This window comes from Myotis yumanensis, unplaced genomic scaffold, assembly GCF_028538775.1.
Source record: "Myotis yumanensis isolate MYYU_CA2020_CCGP unplaced genomic scaffold, mMyoYum1.0.hap1 SCAF_23, whole genome shotgun sequence".
In the NCBI taxonomy this organism is placed as follows: Eukaryota; Metazoa; Chordata; class Mammalia; order Chiroptera; family Vespertilionidae; genus Myotis; species Myotis yumanensis.
In genome coordinates, this window is record NW_027223774.1 from 5,586,548 (window position 1) to 5,597,271 (window position 10,724).

The 10,724-nt window shown below is 41.4% G+C and overlaps 1 protein-coding gene across 1 annotated transcript; it reads right to left on the bottom strand.

The window, feature by feature from the left end:
- LOC138999663 (zinc finger protein 626-like) lies at positions 1-10,724 on the bottom strand. Its single transcript, XM_070401848.1, is given in 5 exon segments — positions 1-411; positions 413-1,426; positions 3,536-3,609; positions 5,451-5,577; positions 8,494-10,724. Coding segments are annotated over 5 exon segments (1,488 nt in total). The 5' UTR covers positions 8,509-10,724; the 3' UTR covers positions 1-153.

The window sequence follows — 10,724 nt, forward strand, 5'->3', positions numbered from 1 at the left end:
TGAAGTCTCTCAGGGACAGTAAGATATGAATAGCTTTTGAAGGCTTTTCCACATTTTTCACAATCATAAGGCTTCTTCCCAGTATAAATTCTGTGATACTAAGTTCTTGCAGTTAGTAAAGGACTAACAACACTAACATCTGTGACACTTCTCTCAACTATGGACACTGCTGTACAGAAAGGCAGGAACATTGGTTAAAGGCTTTGCCACATTCTCTACATTTATAGGGCTTCTCTCCAGCATGAACTCTCTGATGATAAGTAAAGTTTGTTGCCCCCCTGAAAGCTTTGCCACATTCTTTACATTTATAAGGCTTCCCTCCACTATGAATACTCTGATGAACTCTATACCTTGAGGACCTCCTGAAGGCTTTGCCACATTTGCCACATTTATAAGGTTTCTCACCAGTATGAACTCTCTGATGATATGTAAGGGTTGAGGACCTGCTAAAGGCTTTGCCACATTCTCTACATTTGTAGGGCTTCTCTCCAGTATGAACTCTCTGATGATAAGTAAGATTTCTTGGCACACTGAAGGCTTTGCCACATTCTCTACATTTGTAGGGCTTCTCTCCAGTATGAACTCTCTGATGATAAGTAAGGTTTGTTGGCCCACTGAAGGCTTTGCCACAGTCTTTACATTTATAAGGCTTCTGTCCAGTGTGAACTTTCTGATGATAAGTAAGGGATGATGCTACACGGAAAGTTTTGCCACAATCTGCACATTTAAAAGGCTTCTCTCCAGTATGAAGCCTCTGATGAGAAGTAAGAGATGAGGACCTGCTAAAGGCTTTGCCACATTTGCCACATTTGTAAGGTTTCTCTCCAGTATGAACTCTCTGATGATATGTAAGGGTTGAGGACTTGCTAAAGGCTTTGCCACATTCTCTACATTTGTAGGGCTTCTCTCCAGTGTGAACTCTCTGATGATAAGTAAGGTTTGTTTGCCCACGGAAGGCTTTGCCACATTCTTCACATTTATAAGGCTTCTCTCCAGTGTGAATTCTCTGATGGTAAGTAAGGTCTGTTTGCCCACGGAAGGCTTTGCCACATTCTTCACATTTATAAGGATTGTCTACAGTATGAACTTTCTGATGATAAGTAAGGTCTGATGCTACACGGAAAGTTTTGCCACAATCTGCACATTTAAAAGGCTTCTCTCCAGTATGAACTCTCTGATGATAAGTAAGAGATGAGGACCTGCTAAAGGCTTTGTCACATTCTCTACATTTGTAGGGCCTCTCTCCAGTATGAACTCTCTGATGACAAGTAAGGTTTGCTGCAGTACGGAAGGCTTTGCCACATTCTCTACATTTATGGGGCTTTTCTCCAGTATGAACTCTCTGATGGCGATTAAAACTTGAGGTATTACTGAATCCTTTGCCACATTCTCCACATTTATAAGGCTTCTCTCCGGTATGCTCTCTCTGATGATAAGTAAGAGATGAAGTGTTGCAAAAAGCTTTGCCACATTCTCTACATTTATAGGGCTTTTTTCCAGTATGAATTCCCTCAAGTTCACATAGATTTGAAAGAAAATTAAATGCTTTACCACATTCTTTTTAAAAATATATACTTTATTGATTTTTTACAGGGAGGAAGGGAGAGGGATAGAGAGTTAGAAACATCAATGAGAGAGAAACATCCATCAGCTGCCTCCTGCACGCCCCCTACTAGGGAGGTGCCCGCAACCCAGGTACATGCCCTTGACTTGAATCGAACCCAGGATCCTTCAGTCCGTAGGCCGACGCTCCATCCACTGAGCCAAAGCGGTCAGGGCGCTTTACCACATTCTTTATATGTATAATGCTTTTCTCCAGTAGGGATTTTCTTAAATTTATTTAGACTGAATATTTGACTGAAAACTCTCTCATATGGGTTAAATTTGTAACCTTTCCCTATGGTATGAATATTATCTTGTTCAGTATGATTTGAAGATTGCTTAAATGATTTGTCATATTTAATTTGTTTCTTTGTCTTCCCTACAGGATGAATAAACTGATGTATATTGAGATTTGACATTGGGTCAAAGCCTTTTGCACCTTTATAACAGTTTTCTGGAGGCTGAATTTTCTGATGTTTATTAGGATTTGACTCATCGTTAAAATTTTTCCAATATTCCTTGCACTGGTAACCTCTATCTTCAATACATGTATTCTGGTAATCATTGAAGGTGGAAAGGCATTTAGTGAAAGCTATTATTTCATTATACATGTATACTTTTTTCAAATAACTATTTTGTGGTAACTATTAAACCATGATGGTACACACATTCTAGCCCTAGCCTGTTTGGTTCAATGGATAGGCCTGCAGATTAAAGGGTCCCGAGTTCAATTCTGATCAAGGGCACGTACCTCAGTTGCAAGCTCGTCCCAGGCCCGAGCCCTGTTTGGGGCACATGCAGAAGGCAACCAATTGATGTGTTTCTCTCAAATCGATATTTCTCTGTGTCTTTCTTTCCTGCTCTCTAAAAATCAAGGGAAAAATATCCTTGGGTAAGGATTCAAAACAAAACAAAACAAATTTTAAAAAAACAACCATCCTGCCAGGCCCATGTGGCTTGGTGATTAAGTGCTCACCTATAAACCAGGAAGTCATGGTGCAATTCTCAGTCAGGGCATATACCTGGGTCAGGGACTGATTCCCCAGTGGGGGGCATCCAGCAAGCAGCTGATCATTGATTCTTTCACATCATTGATGCTTCTATGTCACTCTCTCTCCCTTCTTCTCTGAAATCAATTAAAATAAAATAAAATGAAATAAAAAATACACAGCTGCCTGGCTGGTGTGGCTCACTGAGTGAGTGTCAACCCATGAACCAGGAGGTCACAATTCAATTCCCCATCAGGGCACATAGCTGGGTTGGGAGCTCAATCCCCAATGGGGGGCAGGCAGCAGGCAGGCAATGAATGATTCTCTTATTGATGTTTCTATCTCTCTTTTCCTCTCTCTGAAATCAATGAAGACTTTTTTTTTTTTTTTTAATAAAACACTCCTAAGTTTCTGAAAATTATTGACATGTTTCAAAAACATTATTTATCAATGGAAGCATAATGATACATTTAATGAAGAAACCATCAAACTGATTGCATTTAAACATTATCTCTGCATTATAAATCACTAAATTCTATAAATGACTTATTGAAAGTTTAATCCAAGACTACATTGTAAACAATTTTTATAATTATTTACAGTATGGATTATGTGAGATTCTAGATTTTCCCTATTTACGTTCCAAGAATGTATAAGATAAAAAAAAAATTGTACTTGGTTTTCACATTTAGAAACATTTCACATTTAGAAAAATTTCACATTTATTTCACATTGATCTACAGCTATAACTAATGGAAATTAGGAGTATTATCAAATGTGTGATATCTTTGACTTCCTTAAATAACAAGAATATTATTATGAATAACTGTCCCAGGTTACTTCTGGCAATATTAACATACTTTCTTCTCATCTTACACTCTTCCTCTAATTCCAAGACTTTCACTAAATGTACATTATCAAAGCCATACCTTCCATTATCTTACCAGTATTATTTTAGGGAATAAATCTTCCATTTCTGCCTTTTGTAGCATGGCCTGTTTGTCTTCAGATAAGGTAGCTGGAAGATATGATACAAAGTTTCACAGTTATGATATTAAACTTACTAGCAATTACTGACCAAATTACTTTTTAAAAAAATATACAACCCTAGCCGGCTTGGCTCAGTGGATAAAGCATCAGTCTGCAGACTGAGGGGTCCGAGGTTTGACCCCGACCAAGGGCACATGCCTGGGTTGCGGGCTTGATCCCCAGTAGGGGGCGTGCAGGAGGCAGCCGATCAATGATTCTCATCATTGATGTTTCTATCTCTCTATCTTTTTCCTTTCCTCTCTGAAATCAATAAAGAAATATAGTTTAAAAAAAAAATACACACACACACACACATATCCCAGCCGGCATATCTCAATGGTTGAGCATCGACCTATGAACCAGGAGGTCATTGTTCGATTCCCAGTCAGGGCATATGCCCAGGTTGTGGGCTTAATCCCCAGTGTGGGGTGTGCAGGAGGCACCGATCAATGATTCTCTCTCATCACTGATGTTTCAATTATGAGAGAGAATATATATTGCATATATTCTTTATATATGCAATAAAGAATATGCATATACTTTATTGCATATACATATGCAATAAAGTATATGCATATTCTTTATTGCATATACATATGCAATAAAGTATATGCATATTCTTTATTGATTTCAGAGAGGAAGGGAGAAAGAGAGATAGAAGCATCAATGATGAGAATCATTGACCAGCAATCCAGATGTGTGCTTTTGACAAGGAAAGGAACCTTTGGGCCTTTGGTGGGCAGTCAGAAACTCTAGGCTGAAGTTCTAACCCGAAGCACACTGGACAAGGCATCATTGGTTGCTTCTTGTATTCGCCCTAAAGGGGATCAAACCCACAACCTTGGTGGACAGGGATAACATTCTTAAGCAACAGAGAACCCCAGCCATGGACCAAAGTGTTCTTTCATTTGAACTGAAAAGATGAAAAAGACTTGCTTAGAGACAGCAAGACCTATTTACTAGAAAACGGACCATGAGTTTTGATAGAGATTCTCGCATTTCCAATCCAGTTTGTCCTCTGGTCAGAAAACATGGTAGAATGTTAGAATATTCTAGAAAACTAGAGGCCCGGTGTACGAAATTTGTGCATGGGTAGGGTCCCTAGGCCTGGCCAGCAATCAGGGCCAATCTGTGGAGCAACCGGCAGGGTGATCGGCCCCTCCACCCCCACGCCCACTGGCACCCGCCTTAGCTGGCCTGGGGCCTGCTTGCTGGGGGCAGCTCCTGCATTGAGTGTCTGTCCCCTGGTGGTTACTGTGCATCATAGTGACTGGTCATTCTGCCATTCGGTCGATTTGCATGTTAGGATTTTATTATATAGGATTATTTTCTAATATACTGTTTTCAGATAGTACCTAAATTAGTCTAGACCAGTGGTCGGTAAACTGCGGCTCGGCAAACCGCGGCTCACAAGCCACATGTGGCTCTTTGGCCCCTTCAGTGTGGCTCTTCCACAAAATACTGGCTCTTCCACAAAATACCGACTTCTTCCCATGGGCCATGAAGTTTCAATCACACTGTACGTGCATGCCCGCACGTGGTACTTTGTGGAAGAGCCACACTCAAGGGGCCAAAGAGCTGCATGTGGCTCGCGAGCCGCGGTTTGCCGACCACGGGTCTAGACAACATGTAAAAATTTCAAACACTGATTTCCTACTTCACATGCATCACAAATCTTTTCTTTTGTACCAGAAAACCCCCAATTTGTACCTTGAGAGCAAGAATCAGAAAATCTACCATAGAAAACAGAATTCCCCATAGATGTTAAAATAATAAAGAAAACAAAACTATGTGGGTGGAGTAGGGACTCAGAAAGGAAGTTATCCTCACCCAGGTAGACCAGGTTGCTGTAGTTCTCTAACATCACATCCATGTACAATTTCTGTTGAACTGGGTCAAGGCATTCCCACTCCTCCTGAGAGAAATCTACGGCCACATCTCTGAAGGACAACTGTCCCTGAAAGAAAAGACACATTTACCAAGAGGTCACCAGAAGAGTTCATAATGTCACCCAACACGAAAACAGTGTTAGGAGAAGTTGTTTTGACCTAAGAGAGTATCCTGATTTACCCAATAAAATCACTCTGACCCAGTAACATTCTCTGATTTGTTTTCTAACACTGACAAATGTGGATGACACATGTCCACAAATTCACTGCAGAGGTTTTATTTTTCAGGAAAATAAACTTTAAAATTAAGGCATTAACACAGGCATAGGGATATCTGAGAGCTGTATTTGAATCGTTCAGGGTCAGTGGTGTATATTTCTCAGCTGGAGATGTCATGGTGAGATGGAAGTGTAAGCACTTCTTCAAGGGCAACAAAGATGACAACAAACTGCACTTTTCTAAAAACACAGGTTCTGATCCGGGTTCTCAGATGGGGCCTGTGTTTCTACATGTGTAACAAGCTCACTTTTTACTTATGATGCCAATGTCTGTGGTCCATGTGCTATATTTCTGAATAGAACAGAACAGAAAAGAAAGGACAAAGTTCATACACAATTTTAAACTGAAAGAGTATTTTTAAGGAATTTTAGTTCTCTTAAAATAGGAGACATTGGGACCATAATCCTATTTAGAATTTACTATGAGTAATTTTAGAACAAGATTATTCCGCCTTTGATATGAGAATATTCTGTGAAATATATAATAAAAAGTAAACCTTCAATTTTATCCCAAACTCGATCTACAATTAAAAAAACAACCAACCACAGGTCAATGCCCATAAAGAAACCTCATGAATATTCACAGCAGTTTCTGCAACTGAGAACAATAAAGACAGCTTAAGCAAATAAGAAAAAATATCTCAAATAATGTTACCATTTTATATAGAGACAGACACACGTATGTGAACTATGTACAATATAAAAATGATAGAAAACAGAACTGTCAGGTCAGTGAAATCAAGATCATTTTGTGATTCCATTCCATAAATTTCATGAATCTATTTGTTAATGATACCCCTCATCTACAAAAATAAAAGCGTAATATGCTAATTAGACAGGATGTCCTTCCGGACAACCTTCCAGATGAAGCCGGGGCTGTGAGGGAAGTCTGGGCTCTGGGTGCCAGTGGCCGGAGGGAAGGCCAGGTCCCAGGTGCCAGAGGGAAGCCTGGGTCCTGGAGGGAAGCCGGTGACAGCAGCTGGGGGAAGGAAGGTCTACTCTTGCATGAATTTCATGAATCAAGCCTCTAGTGTAGTATAAATACAATAAGGAGAGAAACTCACATAACGATGGAAAACAAATTAGACCTATTATATCTTAGATACTCATTTATTTGAAAATTTTTGTGTATCGTTAGTTGACAACTATAATCATATAAATTTAACTGAATTGAAGATACATTAATATGATTTTTGTAAACTTTCCAAAAAATAAAAAAAAGTGATAATGTAGAGTATGTCCATGACATGAGTGTAGGATATAATGAAAACTGCACTAGCCGGTTTGGCTCGGTGGACAGAGCGTCAGCCTGCAGACTGAAGGGTTCCGGGTTTGATTCCTGTCAAGGGCACATGCCTGAGTTGTGGGCTGGATCCCCAGTGGGGGACGTGCAGGAGGCAGCTGAATAATGATTCTCTCTCATCATTGATGTTTCTGTCTCTCCTCCCTTTCTCACTGAAATCAATAAAAATGTATTTGGGGGGGGTGGGGGGGGAGAATATAATGAAAATTTACAGGAACAAGTCCTGATTGGTTAAAGCTCCCATGTCAAAAGCCAATGATCTGTAGGAAATAGAAGTAGAGCCTTTATTTTTCTTTTTTTTTTTTTAATATATTTTATTGATTTTTTACAGAGAGGAAGGGAGAGAGATAGAGAGTTAGAAACATCGATGAGAGAGAAACATCCATCAGCTGCCTCCTGCACACTCCCTACTGCGGATGTGCCCGCAACCCAGGTACATGCCCTTGACCGGAATCGAACCTGGGACCTTTCCACTGAGCCAAACCGGTTTCGGCTACCTTTATTTTTCAAAGCAAACAGAGGTAAAAAGAAGAGGTGAGTTTCCAGATGAAATGTGATGGTTTTTGCACATCTCTCAATAAGTCCCTACCAAGACCTTGTTACTGATAAAGGGAGACTATTAACTCTACAGTGAGGGGAGCACCTCTGCCATGGTGGACTGGAACAATGGGTATCAGGTGACTGAGGCACACGGAAGGACAGGACATCACGGCTGTGACATCACTGGCAAAAATATATCAATAAAAAAATCATCATGTGAAAATGATCACAAACAACATTAATTTTTACAAGTGTCAATCCACGTGTACCTCTCATATTCTGTAAGCTATCAGCACATTTAAATAGCAAGACTTTTGTACTAATCTAGTGAGCAAGTCTCTTCTATTTACTCTTCTTTTCAGATTTTTCTGAGTGATTCTGAGCTGTAAAATGTGCATTTTCTTCTATTTACTCTTCTTTTCAGATTTTTCTGAGTGATTCTGAGCTGTAAAATGTGCATTTTCTTACCCCTGATCTACAGAGCTGATGCTGTAGCCATTTGAACCTAAAACCTTCATTTCCCTTCTTCACCGATATTAGAGCCCCAGTAGGGATGTTAGACATGGCTGCCTCCCAAGATTAATCTGTCAGAGAGGGATGTTTTCAGTAGTTGAAAGTCATTAAAGGTGGGAAATCTTCTTGACCTGGTGGAGCCTGCATAACATGAATGCACAGAAGGCATTGGGATAAAGGACAAAACTATATAAACTGCTGACCTTGACTATCGTAAGAAAAACAGTAATTAAATAAGTACGTAAAGGAAAAGAACATGAATAGCACCAGCATCGAAAGTGGCAGGTTCTAAATCCACAGATGTCAGAGGAAAAGGAAACATAGCCTGTGACCCAGGACACATCTTTTACCTGAGAAGCAGCCATTTGGTCCTGGTCCTAATCAGGGTCTGGGTTGCTGTCTCAGGCCAGGATATGTTGAGGAGTCACAGAATGTGCCTTCAAAGACGTCAGCACAGCGTCTTAATCAGCTCACACGACACTCACAGTCAGAGGGACCTGGAAATGAGGAAAGGCCACCCCCTCCTGTCCGTTCTCATAGGAGTGAGGAACAATGAGCTCCTACATGGAGACCACACTGTGAGTTTTTGAGTGTGTGTCTTCATGTGTCTCTCCTTCCAAAGACATCCACTAACTCCTACAGAAATGAGAACGTGAGCTGCTGTCCTGAACCCCCAAACTAAACAGAGCACCCCCTTACCTCCCCTGAACAAAGCCTGCTCCCCACTCTCACAAAGGCATCCTGCAACCCTCCTGCTATGCCAGTGATTCCCAAAGTGGGCGCTACCGCCCCTCGGTGGGCGCTGCAGCGATCCAGGGGGGCGGTGATGGCCACAGGTGCATTTGGGGGCGATGAGTAACTACTATTAAAATTTAAAAAAAATTAATTTCCAGGGGCTGAGTAATATTTTTTCTGGAAAGGGGGCGGTAGGCCAAATAAGTTTGGGAACCACAGTGCTATGCTAATCCCTGTCCTCACCTTCCAATCACCTGGAGGTACCTCAGTAACCAATGATGCCCCACCCAGAGCATCTGTCCACCTCCATGGGGGAAATTGCATCTGCTGTCATTTCTTTTTTTTTTTTTTTTAATATATTTTTATTGATTTCAGACAGGAAAGAAGAGGGAGAGGAGATAGAAGTATCAATGAGAGAGTAGCATCGATCTAGAGGGGGATCAAGCCCGAAACCTGGGCATGTGCCCTGACCGGGAATCAAACCATGACCTCCTGGTTCCCAGGCCTATGCTCAATCACTGACCCTTCCCGCAAGGCCTGATGTCATTTCTTAAAACTCCTCAGGCGATCTGAGAAAAAGCCAAAGAATTTATCTCAGTATGTTTTTAAAATATAAATTAAGTTTCAGACATAGAAAAACTATATCCATGGAAGAGAAAAATAAAAAACAAAAAGGAAAAACACAACAAGAAACCTAGGCTTCTAATAGTCCTTGAAAAAGCATCCTGTGGTGATAAACTCAAGTCACCCCCTTCTTGCCAAGCGACCCATGCCCTACAGACAAGTCTCTCCTCTCTGAGTGAATAAGGGTTGCAACTGGAATCAAATACTTATATAAAATTCCCAAGCCTTATAAACTGGATTTATAATTCTCATTCAAATCTGTATGACTAAAACAATTCAGCTGTTAAATATATAAAGCCACAAGCCAGTATAGTTGGTCCTCGGGTTACGTTGGAGAGAAGAAACGCGATTTTCGCCATAAGTCGGAACCCACTTACATTAGCACCTCCGTCATTCACAAGGAGCACATACACAGCAGTAATGAAGTGAAACAGTAAAAAAACTTTAAAAGAAAGAACAATTCCTGACCTTTACTTGTGGTAAATAATAAAAAACATAAAGCACATATGTACATACATCAAAATGACGGACCTTTTAAAAATTATATATTTTATTGATTTTTTTACAGAGAGGAAGGGAGAGGGATAGAGAGTTAGAAACATCGATGAGAGAGAAAAATCAGCTGCCTCCTGCACATCCCCTACTGGGGATGTGACCTCAACCAAGGTACATGCCATTGACCAGAATCGAACCTGGGACCCTTCAGTCTGCAGGCCAATGCTCTATCCACTGAGCCAAACCGGTTAGGGCTATTTTTTTTATAAATAAATGGGAGATGGCATGTAACCACGAAAGGACATACTTCGAATGCGATATAACCCGAGGACTGTATATATATCACCACTTAACCATCCACATCCCATCAGCTCACCACTCACCCAGATCAGGGTCCTCCTCCTTCCCACTACTATGCATTTCCCCTGGTCTCTGAGGCTCCATCTCCACACACGTCTGCGTCTTCCCCTCCCCACGCCCGCGGCCCCTCTGCTGCCTGTTCCCGTCTGTCCCGCTCCCACAGCTGCTGACTCAGGGCTGTTCCCGCTGCTCCCTCATCCCTGAGCCCCCCTTTCTGTCCTGCACTCGCTCCCCCAACTCTTCTCCTCTGAACCCGTGTCTCTGTCTCAAGTGCCTCCTCCTGTGCGGCCCCCACTTCTGCTCCCCAGGACCCGCTCCCTCTCAGCCCCCCTTCCTCTCTCTGGGCTCCCCCTCCTCCCTGTGTCTC